The sequence below is a fragment of the Sinohyriopsis cumingii genome, chromosome 15 (assembly GCF_028554795.1).
Source record: "Sinohyriopsis cumingii isolate HCF-2022 chromosome 15, ASM2855479v2, whole genome shotgun sequence".
Taxonomy (NCBI): domain Eukaryota; kingdom Metazoa; phylum Mollusca; class Bivalvia; order Unionida; family Unionidae; genus Sinohyriopsis; species Sinohyriopsis cumingii.
Window position 1 is genome coordinate 11,179,704 of NC_142975.1, and position 21,553 is coordinate 11,201,256.

The 21,553-nt window shown below is 36.6% G+C and overlaps 1 protein-coding gene across 1 annotated transcript in view; it reads right to left on the reverse strand.

The window, feature by feature from the left end:
• The window catches only part of LOC149781258 (hillarin-like), a 30,852-nt gene extending 11,141 nt beyond the window's left edge, over positions 1 to 19,711 (reverse strand). Inside the window, exons 1-3 of the mRNA XM_089935341.1 lie at positions 19,269 to 19,711; positions 3,167 to 3,376; positions 2,196 to 2,428 (exon numbers count right to left, since the gene is read on the reverse strand). Of these exons, the coding sequence (XP_089791467.1) occupies positions 2,196 to 2,428; positions 3,167 to 3,376; positions 19,269 to 19,310 (485 nt within the window). The 5' untranslated portion in view covers positions 19,311 to 19,711. The remainder of the gene's footprint in view (positions 1 to 2,195; positions 2,429 to 3,166; positions 3,377 to 19,268) is intronic.
• Between the last annotated feature and the right edge of the window lie 1,842 nt (positions 19,712 to 21,553).

A 21,553-nucleotide genomic window follows, 5' to 3' on the forward strand; every position in this document is an offset into this window, starting at 1 on the left:
AACCGAATTATTTCATCTTTGCGAAATTTGTAATATAGACTTGCAATGTGCTGGTTAAAACAAATCGTAGCTGGTAGTAATTTTTGGCAAAAGATTATTTGAAAAGATCGGACGAATGGCTTTTTGATCAACTCTCGATATTCTCAACTAGAATTATATAGAAACGCGATCTAATTATTCGCTACCATTATGCGACGTTCCTGAATGTGAGGATGCAAATTTCTGTCTATCTATGAAGAGCACATTAATTTGGGCCAGAGAACAATTAATTAGATTGATGGGGACAGGTGCTTGTTAAATCGCTATACTGAAATGATTTACAATGTCTGTGTCGGGAGAGAAGTGATTCTTAATAAAGCCTTCGTTTACTTAGCCGTTAGACGACTAGAAAAGGGACGGTTTACTTCGATTTTATATCTGAACTGTCAGATTTGAAATTTTCCAGATCTTTTATTTGGAACTTTATAAGTCGTGATGTCAGCAATTTTGGCGCCTTGTTATAAAAGGCGGTAAATATATTCAATCCTGATTTGTTACGCTAAATAATGGGCGTGGTTCCCACACAAAACATCCTTGGGGTTAAAATGCCTCAACGAAAGAAATCTAGTCGGTCTGCAACTTTCCTGCAAAAGTCGAAACATAAGGGACACCGAGAGTAAATTTGGAAGAAATTATCTCATAAAACATTTGTCTAAGGGACCTAATGTCTCGAAAGTCAACGGACACAATTTTTGGCGCTAGAAGCGAACAAATATTGAAATCAGAAGGTATCTGAGTCAATTTCCTGTAGTTCATTGATACAAATATAATGATTTGCATAAATATAATTGTTTATATTTGCATGAATTCATTTGTTTAAATTTCTAGATCAATATTCTTCATATGCGTATAACTGTTGTGAGTTCAGATATCTGAATCCGTACAATGATATTATTTATATAAGTTGACGAATTGTTTTAATTGGTCGTGGTCATCTCGTTTGCATAGGAATTGTGCATTCTAAGATTTCATGCATTACTTTAGTTGACATGATTTACGAGAATCCGTTGAATTCACCGATTTTAGATGATTTCATGTATGCTAAAGACTTGAATGTGTGTGTTCGCTGAAAATAATGTAGCTAATGCATGTAATGACTTTCATTCAATAATTTGTGTAATTGAGACGAGAACGGAACTGTTATGTCTCTTGTAATGTTAATGGGAATCGGTGATGCAATGGCCATTATAAAGTACATTAATCTTGTGAAACTATGTTTGGTTATGGCCTGCCATGTTTAGCTTCACCAGACAGTCTTTGGTCTGTTCGAAATCAGATAGAACAATATCTGACAAAACGAGAGGGTAGTAACGATTTGTTCCCAGTAGGACAACTGAGCGAATATTTAGGTTGCTTCTGTTCATTTTTGAAATGGAAAATAGCTCATCGGCAGTATCCACTGACGTACCCACTGAAATATCCGCTTACTTATCCATGTACCTACTTATCCAAGTATCTATGCACTTACGTATCCTCCTGCCCACACAGCGTTTGAGGCCGAAAAGAGGCGAGACAGTAGGGAGGTCGGAAAAGGCAAAGAGCGAAAGGACATGGAGGAACCATCATAGTGAAGTTGGAGTGGAAAGCAATAACGAGATTATGAAGTTGTACAAGGCAATGACTTCGATCGTTCACTCGATTATATGATGAACTAATTCTATCATTTAAAACAGATTGGCTATTTATATAAATATATTTGTGTTTGAAATTCGGTGAAAGATTTATTCCAAAAAGAAGTGTATCTTCCTTTTGTAATGTATTATCCCAGTTGTTTATGTCACTGATTAATTGTTTGTTTTTTCATGTACGGGGACCAGTGTCATTCTGTTCTATATATCTGCTCAGATCTATATCATTACATCTATAATTTCACACTTTATTTTAGTATTTACTCGATTCAGGCATCAATACCGTGGGCAATCAACCTCTACATAACGATAGCCAAATAAAGAGGTCACATTGTAAGAAGTTAAAGCTTCACAACACCACCACCAGTAGCAAACCGCAACACTGAAATATTTAAATAATTCATGTACACAATCGTGTTGGTCAGTAAGTTTCATTGGCAAAGAGAAGGTTGCGGAATGATCGTATTCTAAATTACATTTCGAAGTCCCATCAAGTTTAATAAACACGAATTTCATTCATTGACTTACCCACATAGCAAACTAAAGAACTGCGCATACGTTTTCTCTCTCCGCTTCAGCTTCAAAAGCTGGAAAAGGACAGTGTCTTCGTCGGGCTGTTTATCGGGATAAGACAATTTCTGAATCGGCTGCATCGTAACCCATTTGTAAATACTACGGACCTTAGAAATATCATCCGGGAAATCTTTTGTCAGGTGTGTCACAAGGTCACCTACCGACTTTTTGTTGAACCTCTGACCTGTCTACAATGAAATCAACGAAATCAAAAAACTATTTTACCACGAGCAAGCTATGTCTAACTCAATCACAAAATTAAAACACAAAAGAAAGAAACTGAAACCTCATTGACTTAGGGTCACGTGATGCTTGGTTTATCTAAGGACGCTTTGAGACTTGTACCCCTGTCTCTATCGGAGTAAATAAAGGTATAATATTACTAAATATTGGACAGAAGAATTCACTTCATTTCCGTAGTTAATATTTCCAAACCGATATTTCGTACTCAGTTTAAACACTGTTGCGTCTGTTTTTATACGAAGTCATTTCAGTAATAACACTGAGGTGAAAAATATTAGAAAAGAAAGCAGGTCGAAGTTTTATGAAGTTTTCTGCCAAACTATTTTGCCACTCTGTGATAATTTCTTACAAGTGGACAATATCAGCATTGTCTATTATGCCGGGTTGTGTCCTAACGCAATACACACTCTCAAAACCTCCTTGCCAAATACACTCTCTCAAAACCTCCTTGCCAAAGACCTTAAAGCAGTATAAACCTCCTTGCCAAAGACCTTAAAGTAGTATAAACCTCCTTGCCAAAGACCTTAAAGCAGTATATTCTTAACCAAACCGAAATGCTGTTGTGAGTCTATGACGAACACCAATTAAAATGGCAAGATTTGCACAGTTATTATTTTAAAAATAGCACGATTTCTAAATTTAAATTTAACTAATGTAAGTAATCAAAGGAAAACCATTTTTACCTCATCCGCTCTCCTGTCCACGTGTTTATATTTCTCCAGTTGGAACACCTCATGTTTCCTCTTTGGTGATGGGTGAGGTGGTGGGATATTTTCCAGTCTCTCAATATCATTGGTCCACAGACAGTGAGATTCCGAATAGGTCAACTCTCCAAGAACGGACTCTGGTCCAAATGTCCACAATATCCAAGTCTTCTGCAAATCCTCGGTGTCCTAACCCAAAACAAAATACGGTTACATATTTTATTGGTATGTTTTTTCCCCTCATATTTATGTATCTGTATCTTGTATCAGCATTTGGTTTGTTAGCAGTAGAGCTTTCGTGTAAGATGTCTGCCGCTAACAAATTGTTTTTACCGCGTATCTATTAAGGACGGAATTGATTCATTGTTTTGTCAACATTACGATGGCATTCACTGCAGTCATGTGCCATCGATAGGAACCATGGGAAAAATTTAGACGTTGTTATAAATGAGGTGACTCCAACTGACAAAAAGGAATCCTATTATTGTATATGAAAAAGAGACTACAGCACTAATGTGTACACAATTGTATGAAATCAGATTTACTGTCTGACTAATTCACATTAAAGTTATGATATTAATGAAAGCAATATCGCGCAAAGGTTCACAGAGCAACCAACACATTTCTTGATGTATATGTGGAAAGAATAAATTAGATTCAAAAGAATAAAGTTTCTAAGATTTGTACATACATTAATAACAGTATATAAAGTATGCGTGGTGACATTATATCTTGTTTTATATTTTCCTCTATAATTATTTTTACATGATGATACAAATTAATTTTGCGGAGAATAGTGCAACAATATGGATTGCAACCTATTTCAGTCTAGATGATTTACATCGATTTGACTATTTGAAATGTAAACATACCCTTTTTCTAAATAGAAGGTCAGGTCAACTTTGTTAGGCGTTAAAAGTACAAGCTCAGGCGAAAATCACTTTAAGCCTGGTGGATGTGGCGCGTATCAGAGAAAATAGATTTAGTATGGCCAATCTGATTCTACTGTTAAAACATTCAGGTAACGAACACGGCCTTTTGGAAAAAAATCAATTCTCAGACTTATGAGCAGCTATCATCCGTATCTGACCATGTCAAATGGCATACTGTCGATTCATATTATACTTAGTTGTGGCTTCCTCAGTCAAACATAAAATGATCAATTCAGGGCGGCATATACCTTGCATCTAGTGTATCTAGTGCATTTCAAAGAGAACATATCTACTATGGTCAGTCTGGTTATACATTTAAAATCTTTTAATGCAGTTGGGGGTTTAGATAATCAGAGAACTACGATACAGTATTAATATGTAGGAAATCCTCAAGATCGAACTCCTGCTTCTACACTATAGCTTGAAATAACCTATACATTGCATTATGACCGCATCAATATGACACCACCTTTTGATTTGGTGTGTCGTAACGATGTTACTCTCGGAGAGGTTAACCGTATGGCTTGCATGCTAATTCTGTCTCCTTCGAAATGATCAAAAAGAAACAAACTGTTATACAGTTCATATTCTCTCAATAACAGTACTGTGAAAAAATAATACACGAAACATTTGGAAATCATTTGCGTTTTAGGACCGAAAATCAGCCATGCATTCTTTATATATATGTGATTTCAATACTTGTATCATGCTAAAAATATTCACCACCTACATATCCTTTCCTTTGTGTATTTGACAAGATGAATCTTCAATCTTCAACCTGTTCAAAATTTGATTAATTTGTCAATATTCGTTTGGTTCATACAGCATTGGCACTTAGTAACAGTGTCCTTCTTCCAATTTGTAATAACCCTAATATGGGATTAGATACTCAAATATGAATAATGAGCTAAAAATACAAACCAACCGACAAATATTTTGTGATTTTTAATTGCCTGAATTTTAGTTAATGTAAAGCAATCAGGGTTTTTAACAAGTTGAATATTCCGACGCTTCACAAGCCAGCATCCTTAACTCTGTTTATGTCGTTGTTTGATATGTTTCGATAACTTATATTAAGCTCTATACGGTGGGTTATTTGTTTTCGCAGGGTGGGTAGTTTGGGATTGGATGTTTACAATATGCGAGATCAATCAGACTTCTGCCTAGAAATACATTCCTGGAAATTTCATATATTTTAAAAAGTACAAAGAAATGATAAAGAAAAATGTTTGAAATACATCAGCGCTAATAAAACTCTACGCAAATGTCTCAAGACTGGAAGCGTGAAATTAGGTCACAACTAGATATTAACCATCTATACAGTACAGTGCTGTGGTGCTGACTGATCGATTGATTGATTATATTTTTACGGTGCATCAGCACTACTCGGCTATCTAGCGCCATACAAAAGGTTATATGTAGGGTTATTTAAAAGTGGTAAAAGGTTTCGTATCGACCAGCGATATAAAACCAGTGACTTGAATGTAAAACGACATGATAGTAACGGCTATAAATAAAGCTTCCCGATCAATGGGGAATGTAAAAGGTGTTTGATGTAATGATGACAGATGAAAAGGTATTGAATGCAAAGGACGGTATATACATTCCATGAAACTTCTGAGCGTGATGGCATAAAAGTTATAGTTTAGAATAAATATTTACTTCTTTTAAGAATTCTAGAATACAACTTACGTGTATTGTATCAGAAAGTTCCTTCATATAATGCACATTGTAGTACTGATCGCACACAGGTTGCAGATCTAAACACTCCGTCATAATGTGCTTAACAGTAAATCGTTCATTGCGAAAAACGCACTCTGGTGGGTCTTCACCTTTTAGTACGTGGGAAGAAGTTATATAAGTATGACCAATTCTTGCAATGAGTACTTCTTCCCTACGGATGATTATGTAGGAAGGAGCCCATTCTCAAAGGGTTGGCTTGATTACATGAAGTTTGTTATTCACTGCATCATTCCATGATGCCTCCCACTTCTGACGTAAGGATGGTTTGATGCTAGGTTTAAAATCAGTATACGGTATTTTAAAATCAAATGGTTCTTGAGTTAAGGTCATTTTATCAGCGTGATCTGCTTTTTCATTACATTTAATACCAATATGGCTGGGTAACCAGCAGTATATTATATTATCGGTATTTTGGACCACTATGTTTTTCAATAATGGGTTCTCCGGTATTATACTGTGTAGTGACTGAAGTACTGATAGCGAGTCGGAGAAGATGATTCTATTTAAAATACGTTTGATTTCGATACATTGCACAGCAAGGTCTATTACTATGATTTCGGATGAAAAGATTTATGTGCCATTTGGAAAGCGAACTTGTGTTATGTGATTTCCACTAACGGAGGCTGCAGCAGCCTTTTCCTCATCCTTTGATCCGTCGATATCAATTCTTGTGTAGTTTTTTAAAATCGGTGAGGAGTTCATGATAAGAGTTGAGGAAGATGGATGGGTTTGTTTCGGATTTTTTTTCCATCGTGTAGCGTAAAAAGTACTTTTGGTTGTTTATGTAGCCAGGGTGGATTTTCGGGAATTATAGAAATATTAATTTTTGTACTGTCAAGCCTGGATGATATGCTAATGCCAAAGGAAGGTATGGCGTTTGGTTGTTTTCGTATAAGGTGTTCAGATGGTTTGATTTTAATTTGAAAGCATACTGTGCGGAAAGCATTTCTCTACGATGTGATAAAGGTGGTCCGTTCGCTTCAACGAGGAGGCTTTCACACGGGGGTGTCTTAAATGCTCCCAGAGCGAGTCTTATTCCATGATTATGAATTGGATCAAGCATTCTCTAATATGACTTTATGGCTGAACCATAAACAGCGCAACCATGATCCAGATTGGAGCGAATAAACGTTCTATATAAATTGAGGATGACTTTTCTATCATCGCCCCAGTCAGAGTGCGCTATTAGGTAGATCTAGAGCTTTTAAGCATTTAGTTTTCAGGTTCTTTAAGTGTGGAATAAAAGTCAGTTTTCTGTCGAATATAATACCTAAAATCATTGTTTCCTCAACAACTGGATTAGGTGTTCCTTCCAGCGCGAGTTTAGGTTCATCGTGGTGACTTCGTAACTGACAGAAATGCATACATACCGTTTTTTATTTCGAGAATTTGAAACCGTTAGTACCGGCCCAATTTTGAATCTTGTTTATATTTTCCTGTAGTTGTCCTTCGATCGTATGCATGTGCTTTAATCGATAACATTACATACAAAATCATCAACGTATAGCTAGCAATCCACACCAGGAGTCAAACACTTGGAGATGCTATTAATTCTGATGTTGAAAAGCGTCACAGATAATTACTACCCTGGGGCACACCCATCTCTTGCTCGTGCAGATCTGAGAGGGTAGAACCCACTCGTACCTTGAATTCTCTGTCTGAGGGAAAGTTTGATATGAAAGAGAGCATACGGCCTTTTAGACCCAGATCGTGCAGGTCATTTAATATCCCGTACTTCCATGTCGTGTCATAAGCCTTTCTAAATCAAAGAAAACCGCTACTAAATGTTCCTTCTTGATAACTGCATCGTGAATAAATGTTTCCAGTTTAACCACATAGTTGTCGGTGATCCGGCCATATCGAAAGCTACTTTGGAAAGAAGATATTAAATTGTTAGTTTCCAGGTACCATACAAGCCGAGAATTGATCATTCATTCCATTGTTTTGCACACACAGCTGTTAGGATCTGTGCTATTTTTACCTGGTTTGGAAATTGGTATTACTGTTGCTTCAGTCCAGATCTTGGGTACATTACCAGTAATCCATAAATCATTGAAGATTTTCTGAAGTGATGTTAATGATGATTCTGGAAGGTGTTTCAAAAACTGGTAATGTATTTCGTCAGGCCAAATGGATGTATCATGTGCCTTATCTAAAGCCTCCATAAGCTCCAGTAGTGACAACAGTTGGTTATAACTGTCCACGTTTTTGGATGTGAATTTTAGACGTGACTTTTGTTTTTGAGTTTTTAATCTTCGGAAGGCTTCTGAATTATTAGATGATGAAGAATTATTAGATAAACTGTAAGCATGAACAGTTCACGTTTGGAACTAAAATTGTTATTGTTCCGTTTCAGATGCCTAAGAGATGTGTGGGTTCTCTTGCCGTTTATTTTGCGTATAGTTTCCCAAACTTTCTTACTGAGGAACGAGCGTTTAAAGAAGAAACATATTTCTTCCATGATGCTCGTTTACTTTCTTTGATTGGGCGGCGACCCTTGGCCCGGCCAATACGATATATACCTTAAGTTTTCGGGCGTGGGATAACTGTTAATTTTTTCAATGCTTCTCGGTGTTGTCTGTTGGCTTCCTTACATTCCTTAGTGAACCAAGGTTTTGGAGTTTTTTACAGTTCGTTGATGACCTGGGAATGGATTCTTCTGCAATCTCAAGTAAAATAGAAGTAAAATCCTGAATAGGGTCATTAACGTTGACAACTGTATCCTCATTCAGCCTAGTTTGACAGTGTTTCAAACTTAGCCCAGTATGCCATCTTTAAATTATATTCTGGAATTGCATAATCAATTGTAGAGTTAATATTTGCAAGGGGCATTGGAAAGTGATCACTGCTGTGAAGGTCATCAGCGGCCTACCATTCATAGTCTTAAATCAGCGAAGAAGAACAAATTGTCAAGTCGATGCATGTGTATTTACCCGTGCCTGGGTATTAATATGTAGGTGATTTGGTGTTATGTAGACACAAATCGTGTCTAGCAATGAACTCGTCTACTTCGTGGCACCAGTGACTTATGTGGACTGATCCCCATAAAATGTTATGGGCATTAAAATCCCCGAGTAAATCAATGGGTACGTGAAGTTGCTGAACAAGTTTGTCTAAATCGTTTGGTACTAGGTTAGTGTTTGGTGGTAAGTTGTTGTTGTTGTTGTTGTTGTAGGGTTTAACGCTATTTTCCAGCACACGATAACCTATACATGGCGGCCAGTATTACAGGTGGAGGAAGAACTCAGGAAATGCCCGGAAAGAACCACTGACCCTCGAAAAACTCCTGGCAAGCTTTCTCACATACCCACATTGGCCGAATCCGAGACTCGAACCTACGCAGACAAAGGTGAGATGGCAGTGATCCGTAACGAAGAGCGCTTTAGACCACTCGGCCACTCGGGGGCCCCTTGGTGGTAAGTAAATAGAACAAAAGGCAATCACTTGATGTGACGCTTACAGCAATGGCTTGCAGATTTGTGTTTATAAGGATGACGCTATCAGGGGCTATATTGTTCACAACAACAGAAACTCTTCCTAATACCCTGTCAACATTTTGGGAGTAGGTGTTAAACAGGGAGTAGTTTTTAAGTGTGATGTTATCCGTATCTTTAAGAAAGTTTCCTGAAGGCATAGTACTGCAGGTCTGTGTTCGTTTAAAAGCAGAAGAATATCATAGTAGTTGACTTTAAGTCATCGACAGTTCCATTGTAGGACGGTGTTCTTCATTATTTAAAAAATAGAAGATTGCGGAGCTAGGTTAGACCTTTAGCGGAGGCAATCTGTGTGGTTATTTCTCTGGAGGAAGTACGGGAGGGAATTGTTTGTTGGTAGGTCAAGAGCTACCTTGAGACATGGAGCAGTTTCTTCTGCATCCATGTCCTTAAAGTCTCCAAACATGTTGTGTAGCTTTATAGGATAATCAGACCCCTTTTCCTACCTATTTGTTTAAGAATTATTTTACTGTTTGGTGATTTTGTCGGTGTAGTGTTGTTGAACGTCGTTTGTGTCGATATTGAATTTTTCAGAGGTTTCTAATGCGGAATGTTTCAGCTGGAAGGGGATTCAGGCGGGTTTGTTTGGGTTTGTGCGTCCATCGTTGCTTTTAGTTTGTTTGTAACTGCAGTTGTGAAGGTCGGGCCGGGGAGGGTAGTTCTAACTTGTATTAGCTTCCTGGCCTCTGAATAGGGGATATTGGAGGTGTATTTAATCTTCTGTATTTCCTTATCCTGTTTCCAGGTGTCACAATCCTTTGAATTAGCATGGTGTTTATTTCCACAGTTGACGCAATGCGGAGTGGCGCTGCACTCGGATTTCCGATTAGAATGATCTCTGCATCGGCCACATACTTGGCTTCTCGATCATCGGTCTTCGTGATGGCCGTATGTTTGACATTTGAAACATCAAAGGGGATTTTATATATATGGTGTTGTTGTCCTGCAGATTGTTATTTCGTTTGATACGAATTCTACGGACTGCAGTGACACCTTCATTTTTCATCCCTTCGATGATTTCGTTGTCGCTGACTCCAGCTAGGTCACGGCAACGAATGACACCTTTTGATGTATTAAGTGAAGTGTGTGCGAAACAAGGTACTGGAATGTCATGAAAGGTCTTAATTTTTTTGATGTTCTCAGTATGTACTTTACGTTCGCACTCCACAAGCAGACCACCTGATTTGAGTTTTATAGTGCTTTTGGGTTTTCCGACTAATCTCTTGTGTTGACTTTTTTTTTTTTGATTTTCCATTTATTTTATTTTCTTGTTATTTCGTCACCTGCCAGGTAGTCCAACAAGGGGAAATTTTTCAAATGCCAGGGATACACAGGTGGTATACTCAGTAGGTAAGATTACATCCCGATTGACCCGTTGAGCCGTCGCCTTCTATGAAGTCTTTTGAGAGTAGGAGAAAGGAAAAATAAAAGGGTAGAGAGGAGGGGCAACGGTAGTATCAAGAGAGATACATGGAAGGAAAAAAATAGAGAAAGTGATCAAGTAAATTAAGACCTCCTGTGGCTTGGCGTGACCAGCCGATTTGTCGATACCGGGCCCTCCCGACCACCCGTCTAGAAGAAGTAGAGGCCAAAATAGTGTATTGCATCGGAAAGCCTCTGCTCATCTACCAGGATCCTTTCCTCCCCCGACACGGGACGCAACCCACGGAAAACAGGTTGCCTCTAATTAGTCGCCTTTTACGACACGTAGCGATGCACGTCGGGCCAATTCTACAACCCTTGACCCGCAGGGGGTTGCTGTGGTGCTACGTGATCCATAGGTTGCACCAAACGACAGAATCGCATAATATAACCAACACCGAACACCACCCCCAAATTGCCCACTTTTTCTGGAAACGAGATCAATCTTGTAACAGCAGAAATGGGAAGAAAATGCATTGTCACTTTAGTAATGTTGACGACGACGATTGGTAGCGTATCATATAAATTAGCAGATAACGCAACAATTTGTGTAATCGAGCTTGGCGAAATCGTGGCTGGACTACATACGTCCGTGCAGATCTTGTATCAGTGTATACATCGTCGTGTATATTCCTTATATAAAGGTTGGATGCAAAACCAGAGATTCTATGAAGCAAAATATTATTTAAAGGTACTGATATCTGCTATCTAATTCCATTCAAATTAAACATTTATAATGTTCAATTTTGAATCATATGATTTTATATTGCATCTCTGTTCCTAAGGTATATGTCACCATAGGCATGGTGTCCAAACTTTTAGTTAGCTTACTGTACACATTTCTTACATTATAGTAATTAATGTTAATTTCATTTTAGTAATTAACATAAATACAAAACGAGTGTACTGGCTGTCTTTCTAGTCTCTCAATACACAGTTAAAACCGATACTATTATCGCAACTATGTCTTTCAAATACAATTATCAAACGAATACCTTTTCTCTGTTCTGATGCAGTATACTGTCTTCATCTCATTACACCGTACAAAATGGAAGCTGTAAAGAATTGTTTGTATCCATATTTAAATAGCACTGCATTCCTTACATAACTCTGTTAATGGCATTCAATCCATTGCTCCTAAGCATCCCTTACATAACTCAGTTAATGGCATTCAGTCCGCTGTTCACAGACATCTCTTAAATAACTTTGTTAATGGCATTCAGTCCACTGTTCCTGTGCATCTCTTACATAACTCAATTAATGGCATTCAGTCCGCTGTTTCTATGCATTTCTTACATAATTTAGTAATTGGCATTCAGACCACTGTTCCTATGCATCCCTTACTTAATTTAGTAATTGGCATTCAGTCCACTGTTCATATGCATCCCTTACATAACTATGTTAAATTTCAATCGACTTTTGTGGGGAGCTTTTACTTTTTAAGAATAAACTAAAATCATTCATGCGTGATGGGTATTTATTGTAAGAAATAATCGCGGTTTAAAGTGAGGCAGATCATAAACAGTATACAACAATACCTACCAAGATAGGCAAGAAGTGTATATATACTTATATGAACGGGACAGACATGTACACGCACAAGCAATGACACATGCATGCGCCTATTTCTTAAGCAGTTAACTGTAGACCCAATATAGCAGTTGAAACTTTTAAAACCCTGTCAAACAGCTTTAAAATCATTCTAATTCCGCTCGAAATGTACTGAGACTCAAGAGTGTGCAGGGAATCCAGCCCATTTCTTCAACGATTTATCTTTCATTTGGTTAGAGTTAATACATGATAAGGTATTTTCATAGCCAGATAAATTGTCTGGTGCAATGGCATCCACACATTCGAACTGACGAACAGATATTTTGTGATGTTTGTTTTCTGCAAAATGTAGGTCTTATATAGATAACAATGATCTTTTGAAGTATCACCAATAACAAGGACAATTAAGGTGTAAGTTATTTAACTCGTGTATTAAAATTAGACTTCCTGTTATATGAGGCAATTAGTATATCACGCGGGTAATTTAATTTTCCGTATGAATAGATGTATGCTATTCAACAGGCAAGTTTATGACTTATACAAATCTCGAATTTTCTATTGTGTGGCAAATCTTTTAAATTCTGGATAATGCAAAATGTGATTCACTTCTCTGCTTTTTAAATTTACAATGAACGAATAATATAGTCCAAAACGAGGTCAGTTGTTTTAGACAAAGCGACGTATTTTATGTCAGTAAGATGAGTTACCGATTGTAATGTATTTCGTTATATATATATATATATATATATATATATATATATATATATATATATATATATATATATATATATATATACACACAAATACAAATCATATGGCGAATAACTCTCATTCAAATTACATTTGATTCAGCAAGAGAATGCGTGCAAAGTAAAATTTTCAATAAAAATAAAATACGACGAACATTAGTCTATTTTTTGTGTTTTGTTTCGTTTCGTTTTTTTGGGTGAGTTATTTATTGTGTTTGGTGGTATGTGTGTGTCATTTTGTCCTTTTTGGTTTGTGTTCGTGTTTTTGTTTTGTTTTTAGATTTTTCTTGTTGTTGTTTATTTATTTTTGTTGTTTATGTTGTTCTTTTTTGTTTGTTTTTTGTTGTTGCTTCTTTTTTTTTTCCTTGTATTATTTTGGTTTCTTTGTGTATGCATTCCTTTTATTAACCTGAGTGCTTTCAACTCTCACCAAATTTCTTTCGAAGAGAACTACAGCAGAGACGAACTAGGCAATAAACACGAAAGAAAACATTGAATATACAAGATTATATCACTTAATGGAAGTGCCGTTTGAAATTTTAGATGTCTCGCATTACTGGTTTGGATTTCGATAATAAAAGGTCAGGTTAGTTGTTTGTTGATACAAATCATATAGTGAATAATAGTCTTTACAGAGTAACTGACCCTTGCTAATCTTAAACACTTAGCTCGACGTAAGCTTTCTACCGTCACCGGTGAAGCAGGAAGATTTTGATGAATGAGCATGCTCGTATCGAATTGATCTGGAGGAAGTTTTATGATTTAAAATCAATGTTGAGTGTCAGTGATAATACATGTGTAAAAATGATTGAATCCTATCACAAGAGAAAAGAAAACTTCGTTTTTCTTTCGCAGACACCATGCTATTGTATTAACGTATACGTGAAAAGATTAACTGCTTCCTACAGTAAGGTACCATCAACTGGAAGATGCACAGAATTGCATGTCTTTTATATACATCACTGGTGTCTTCAGTGCATTTTCTATCGTGTGATTTTACTTCACTAAAATAACATGTCTAAAGCCTTTAAAACCAAATCTAATAAGAAATAAAAATAAACTATTTAGCAGCTAACCTTTTGTTGCAATCTCGCCTAGGTACGCTCTTGACTACAGACCGACAAGGTCCTTTATGTACATATACAACCTGACTATTTCTCGTAAAATATAACTATTTTTGGCGATTTTCTACAGAAACGAAATTGTGCATGCTTCATTGATGGACGGATTAATCGATAAAACTTAATAAATATAGAAACCGAAAATTTGATAAAATCAATATGCACATCACGAGTTTAATCTATTATGTATATGTATAGATTCTTACAGTAATTTCGAAAGATTATGAGATTTGCTTGGAAAACGGAAGTGTCAGTGATTGATGTATGGATTTAGTAAGAAACGGACAAAAAAGTTCAGGCATTGTAAATGAAGAACCGTCAATAGAAAAATGCATAGCTGAGCCAGTAGTCTAATATGGGAATCAAGTTTTATATAGATCTCTTCCACGAGTTATGTTCCGGAAAAGAAAGAATGACGGACGGACGGACGGACGGACATTACTCATCCATATATGCTCCGCCGACTTCACAGGGCGAAGGATAATAAAGTGACGGCAGTTTCAGAATTTTTTTAGACATGTTTTTAAGGCTATTTTTTAATGTTGAAGAAGGAAGTATATATCTATTTTGTGTAACATTTACTTTACCGCTATTCTCGCGTACTTAGAAGACATAAATGTGTTTTAGATATACCGGCGGCTCCTTCTGACAATTAATTTCGAATTGTTTTGTCGGTAACTGATGAAAATTACCCCTATTCCTTCTAGCCTGAGTTTAATAGTGAATGAATACAGTTTCTTGGATTTTCACCTGTGCGTGAAGTCTTTAAATTCAACTGATGTTAAGTTTCTCCAGCTTTCTAATTCTTGCAATGTTAAGGAAGCAACAACATTCTATGACATGGAACCACACGTCTTGTCTCAATTCTTATTTCGTTTATCGTGTAATATAAACCGTCAATAACAGACTTAAGACAGCTTCAAAAGGTTTCAATATCCAATTTTGTCTGGCTACATAAAAGTATTGTCTATTGTATAGCATTGTCTGAAAATGCGTAAATTGGTGAATAAGCTTTGCTACGATTTATCAAACAAACCGTCATGCCGACGTGTCAAATTGTAAAGGATCTAACCCTATGCACTTATAATTGCATTGGTCCAAAATAAAAGCATTAAATAAATTTCGTCTACTAACCTTTATGATAGGTACTCTGTACGCATGTATCAATGGCAAGCAAAATTAATCGTGTTCTGTTTTAACTTCTTGATGCAGTTCTCTTAAGTTAGAAAAATTAAGCACTTGCTTATGGATACGCATTATCAGTACATGTATGTATGTCTATATACCCAGGTAAAAATACAAAAATAGTTATGTTTTGTTTGTCGGGGTTTTATCTTCATTTTAAAACATTATAGAAATGAGAGCTAAGTTGCCTTCCCAAGGAGACATCGAGGAAACTGCGTTCGACGTTCTATCACTCGGGATTTGTACAGAGGCGGCGTTGGGAGTACGCGGGGCCTAGGGCCGACCATGACTTCGCAGGGACGGAGTATCGGTATCGCGATTGGTATGCGACTGCAAGCACTGATTATGTCTAGACTAGATCAACTTTCGCGATTTGGCGCACGAATATAGTTTTTTCATTAGTCATTTTAAAAAATCCTATTTGTGGACAACGGGATTTTTAATCGAAATAATGACATGACGAATGCCTTTGGCCTAATAAACTGATTATTATCGTCATTTTTCAAATAACATGAAGACACGAATTAATTGCAAGTGTACTCTAAACGGCGACGTCTTGGTTATAACTCGTTACGTTAGCCAAACACAACTGGAAATAAGTCAATATCAATAAAGAGCTGCTGACTAGTCTTCTACACATAAACGTCAGTGTCAGTGTTTTCAAAAGAGATGTTCTTCATTAATATACCGTTATGAAATCCTTACAAGTTTCCAGGTTCACAGGCTAAAGTCAACTTTTCTTGCCTTCCGTGTGGAAAATGCATGGATGAGATATTCGTAGTTCAAAGTGGAATGCCTTTTTGGCTGCATCTGTCCGCATCTGTGCTGCCACCTGTTAACTGCGTTACGAAGTTGACTAAGTTGACTTTGCAACTTTGCGTGCATTACGTGCAAGGTCTGAAGCCGGGGGCCCCCTCAAGAGCGGGGCCTGGGGCTGTCGCCCCACTTTCCACCCCCAAACGCCGGAATTTATAAAGAGACAGTTTTTATCTTCCAAATTCTCTGCCAGGATCTCAGAAATCAGGTACAATTTCAAGGATCGAACAATGCTTGATGTGTTCACACGTTTGCTGGAGCACGAGTCCAAGGTTTTAGGAGTTTTCCTTCCTACTCATAGAAACCTTTTCGTACAGCTTACCGTGTCTAACCGTTATTCTAATACTGTAGTGAAATTATCTACAAAAATATCTTCATCGTGTTTGCATCAATCATAGAGTTCATTTAAAATTAATTGTGCTTAAATGAGTTACATGTAGGCAAACGTGGTTGATACAATCCGATGCAATTTATCACTTGAAAATCTGACATGCTGTAATACGGATATTTCACAATAAGAAATGCCTAAATTTGGACACTTAAGGTATTGCATCGATTCGAAAGACTGTATCCGTGCATTTATTTTGTTGTCATTTATTATATAAGAAACATTCAGTACAGGTAAAGTTTGAAAGCCGCTTACAGACAAAACGAAACAAACACTACGTAGCTACTTAGAGTGCCACCTTAACCGAGAGACGTTACCCTTCCATCTGTTAACTGTCCGTGTGATATAGGTTTGATCCACACAGTTTTATCCGTTTTATTTATTCATATATTTTTTTAATTTTAGAAAATAAATAAATGTCAAAGGTATTGAAACTGTAAAAGTTATATATTTTATTAAGTCTTAATCTGTTGCATTCTCTCAAATAAATTCTAGCAGATGTAAACAAAAATCAAGGAGTTAACAGAAAAAGACATTTTAAGGAAAGCACTTTTTTCAAAAGTATATCAGTTTTTCAAGATAACCCCTCAAGAGCAAGGGTAGTTCGAGGTGATACTAATAATGAGAAAGTGCATGTAAGTTTGTTCAAAGTCAGATCGATACTCTTTATATTATTTATATGTTAAGCTATAAACCTGATAAAAATCACAAAATGTGTAACACAAGACGTCTCTAAATTTATATATTATCTCTTCTTAAACCTATAACATATCGTTACAAGCGTGGGATAGGAAGTTTGATCTTATTAATTGTACAGGGAACCGCAGTGGTTCAGTTGGTTGAGCGTCAGGGGTTCGATACCCGCCAAAGCCAACCCTGATCTGCTGCCTAGGTGTCGCCTTGAGAAAGGTAATTAGCCTTCATTTCCTTGGCATTCTGTGTTAAATATGCCGTTCAAACCAGCCAAAAAGTTAGATTTAAAGACTTCAACACCACTGCTCTCAGAAATAACATTGTCATTATTAAATGGTATAGGCTGACTAATTGCAATTTTCACGAAACTTACAAACCCTAACTTGTGCTTATGTCGAGTATTTTAAAAAATCTTGAGGCCAAGGTGTAAATTGTAAACTGTAGAAAATATTAGCTTATACAAGACCTCAATGTCCTGAATATATGATCAAGTTAACATGTTATATTATTTCAGGTCCCTCATCCATCTTATACCCACCAGTACAATTCGCCAGAAAACCATTTCGCTCATGGTTATAGAAAAGTCAAGATACCCCCTATGCAATTTGGTATGAAATAGATCAGTAGTTAACGTTTCGGACTTTCGACCAAAAGGGTGCAGGTTTGAAACCATTCACGGAGAGTCCTTGGACACGGTACTTTACTCCAGTTGCTTCGACATTAAGCTCACCTACTTACTTGTGTTACTGTGCCGTACAATATCAAACCAAACCAAAACAGTTTTCAAGACATAACAGTTTTCAGAGTGATTTACTTAAGTAAATTATCTCATATTAAATAATTACAACTGATTATGGAGAAGTCAAAGTTTGAATTGTTGACTTAGAGTGCCGTTCAAAGTTAAATATGGCCTGCAGAAGTGCATATCATGATGTCTTAAAGGGATAACGATCAACATTTTGTGTTTGCAATGCACGTATTCCTGTACTTTGCCATTCTGACATGACGTCAAACGTACGAGCCTCATGGGTAGGTTTTGTTGGTAAGAACAGTCACAAGGGCAAAAGTTAAATGGGTATGTGCATTTGTCTTTTAAAGATGTATTAGCATTATTATAGGGTAGGGATCTTGATTCTTGTTAAACTGTGACCCAGTAGCTACGTTTCTTGGGGTGAGGATTGACCACAGTTGGATGCGGAACTTTGCTTCGTCGTGTCCATTTTGTGTCTAGCTATATTGTGGCGGTCACAATAGTTTTCTAGTTATATCCCAGGGCTTAGTCCCTGATGGCAGGAATGGACCCTGAGCAGTTACGGATTAAGGCCTTCTAGGGCCCTAAGCACTGAAAATATCACGGTGCCTCCCCCATTACAAAATATGAAACTCAAACAAAAAAGGCAATGTTAAAAACTAAATCAAAATTCTCGTACATGTATATCGAAATGCTCATATATAATTTATTCAGTTTTATCGTCAACAATTAATTTTAATTTCTTCTGGTGCCCTTGCTAGGCTGGTGCCCTAAGCATGTGCTTAGTGTGCTTAATGGGTAATCCAGCACTGACCCCGAGTCAATGTCAGATACATGCATATATTTGTCTTTTCATGCCCAGTAGTGTGTATATGATTAAAGGATGGAGATCTCGACGTTTTCTAGGTTATGACACAGGTGATGAGTTCTTGGTATTGGGATTTCCCCTATGTCACTACCCAATAGCTTCAGTCTGATATGTGTTGTCACATGGATCATTGATCACATTTGCCTCTTTTCAGACACAATCGTTAAAAGTTGTACAAAATGCCCCCACCCCTTAGGCTTACCCCAGAGGTGTGATCACAATTCCAAAATGTGTTACCATAATCTACACTTATCGAACTATCAAGAAACCAATTTATGTGTATCTAGCGTTAACGGCGTAAACAAATTCAAGAAGAGGGTGGGCAGGAGTATTTACCTTCTACACCTACAAAAAACAACAGATCTTACCCTCTCTGAGGACTGTGAAGGCACAGATGACACGTCTCCCATCTTTGTTTGTCTCCTTTCACTTAGTCACGTCAAATCCAAAGTCGACTGGCACGGATAAAATCTATAAATTCCAGTAGAATGAATTCTACTCTTGAAATTTCTTAAATTACTCTTCCATTTTTATTCACGCAAATCAGCCATTGGTAGCACTGTCATTTCCAAACCGGTAAACACCAAAAACAAGTTAGTGGCGTGACGCTAATTATAAAACCTACCGTTATTATCTACACTGGCAAACCTTTACTACAATATGTACTTTTTAGCATGTGGCCTTCTATTGCAATGTAGTATATACAAAAGACTTTTCTGCCCTTTCTCAGTACTGTTTCCTACTTTAACAATATCTATGCAAGTACATAGTGAACATCTTATTGATTTCAATTTGTAATCCATATATATCAAGATATGTAGAACGATGGAATGTCATTGATAATTTATAATATGAAATAAGCCCTTCTTGAATACATTTTAAAGAGCTATACTAACCACACGTATCACCTATCAGTTTACAAAGTTCCACAATACATATATACCGATTTACCTATGTCGTCACAGGACGTGATCAAAGTTGAATAACACATTTTCAGCTTTTGTTCCTTTTTACCTGAAGGTTCGTCATAAAAATCAATAAATGAAGAAAAGTATATTGAACAGGTTCTTTCATATTCTCCTTGATATTTGTATACCGTGCGCTTTCATAATTTGAAATAAATGGAATCGTTGAAACCAGTATTGCATCTGTCTCTCTCATAGAAACATATTCTAGAGAAGTTGAAACTTTTTAAATATATTTTAATGCTTCATATGAAAGACTAGCCAGTATTTACGAAACTGATTCTAATTTTCAGCATAAGAAACACTGTAAAATGCACTTATATTTTGCCTATCAAATTATTAACAATCCTTGTAAATACTGTTTTGTTTGTCACAAATTAACAATCTATTGATAGAATTGAATTCTGTTTTATAAAGCATATATAAATGCAATAAACTGACAACGAACAGTGCGAAACTAGTATCTAATTAGCCTGAGCGCTTTTGACCCTTTAAATAGTCTTTTTCAAAAGCAAATACAAAATATAGGCAAGACAAACAAATAAAACAGAAACAGTTACGTTTGAGAAACTTTACCAGGTCGCAGAACACTTCTCCTCCCCTGGTCACACGTTCAGTAATATAACACGTATTACTGTTGCTCAAAACTCGAGCTGGAGTCCCCAAACCAGGAAAGGAAAGGAATCTTACTGGATACGACGTCTAAGAACATTGAAACCAAGCGGTTTAAACCAAGAAGACTAAAAAAAGACAACCATGCACAAATAAAATTATCTTTTGCAGCCGACACCTTTACTCTTAAATAATTCTCTAAATTTGCTTAATAGCCTATGACTACTATAACAATGAAATATCCGGGATATAATCTGCGCTTACATAAATTTACATAAAATAATTGATGTTGTTATGGCTCATCAATTTCTAGGTCAATGCAAGTATGTTCCAGTATCAGCAACAAGCTGAAATAAACTAGTTGACACATAATAGAGTTAAAAGGTTGAATTCCTGTAGAAAAAAAACATGTAAACTTTCGCAAATGTAACCGTTTTTCTGTTGTATTTGCTTGTCTTGTCTATGTTTTGTGTTTGCCTTTGAAAAATGCTCATTAGAGTTGAAGGCGCTCATGATAGTTAGCAATTAGTTTCGCACTGTTAGTTGTCAGTTTATTGCATTTATTTTAATCAGTCCCTGACGCACGTGATCCCTTGCTGGATGCAGTGCACTTGACAGGATTGCCATTCGCCATATGATTTGTATTTATATATTGCACATGGAGTTTTGTACGTACAAACATTACTAATTCAATGTATCACACTCATCTGACGTTTAATGTTGGGGCGTGAGATCATGTTTGACCTACGAGATTTTAGCATTTTGATTGATTGATTGATTGATTATATTTTTACGGTCCGTCAGCACAACTCGGCTATCTAGCGCCAAACAAAAGGTCATATGTAGGGTTATTTAAAAGTGGTAAAAGGTTTCGTATCGACCAGCGATATAAAACCAAAGACTTGAATGTAAAACGACGAGATGGTAACGGTTATAAAAAAAGCTTCCCGATCAACGCGGAATATAAATGGTGTATCTTAATGGTGACAGATGAAAAGGTATTGAATGTAAAGAACGCTATATATATTACATAAAACATCTCAACGTGACGGCGTAAAATACGTTTGTTTTCGATA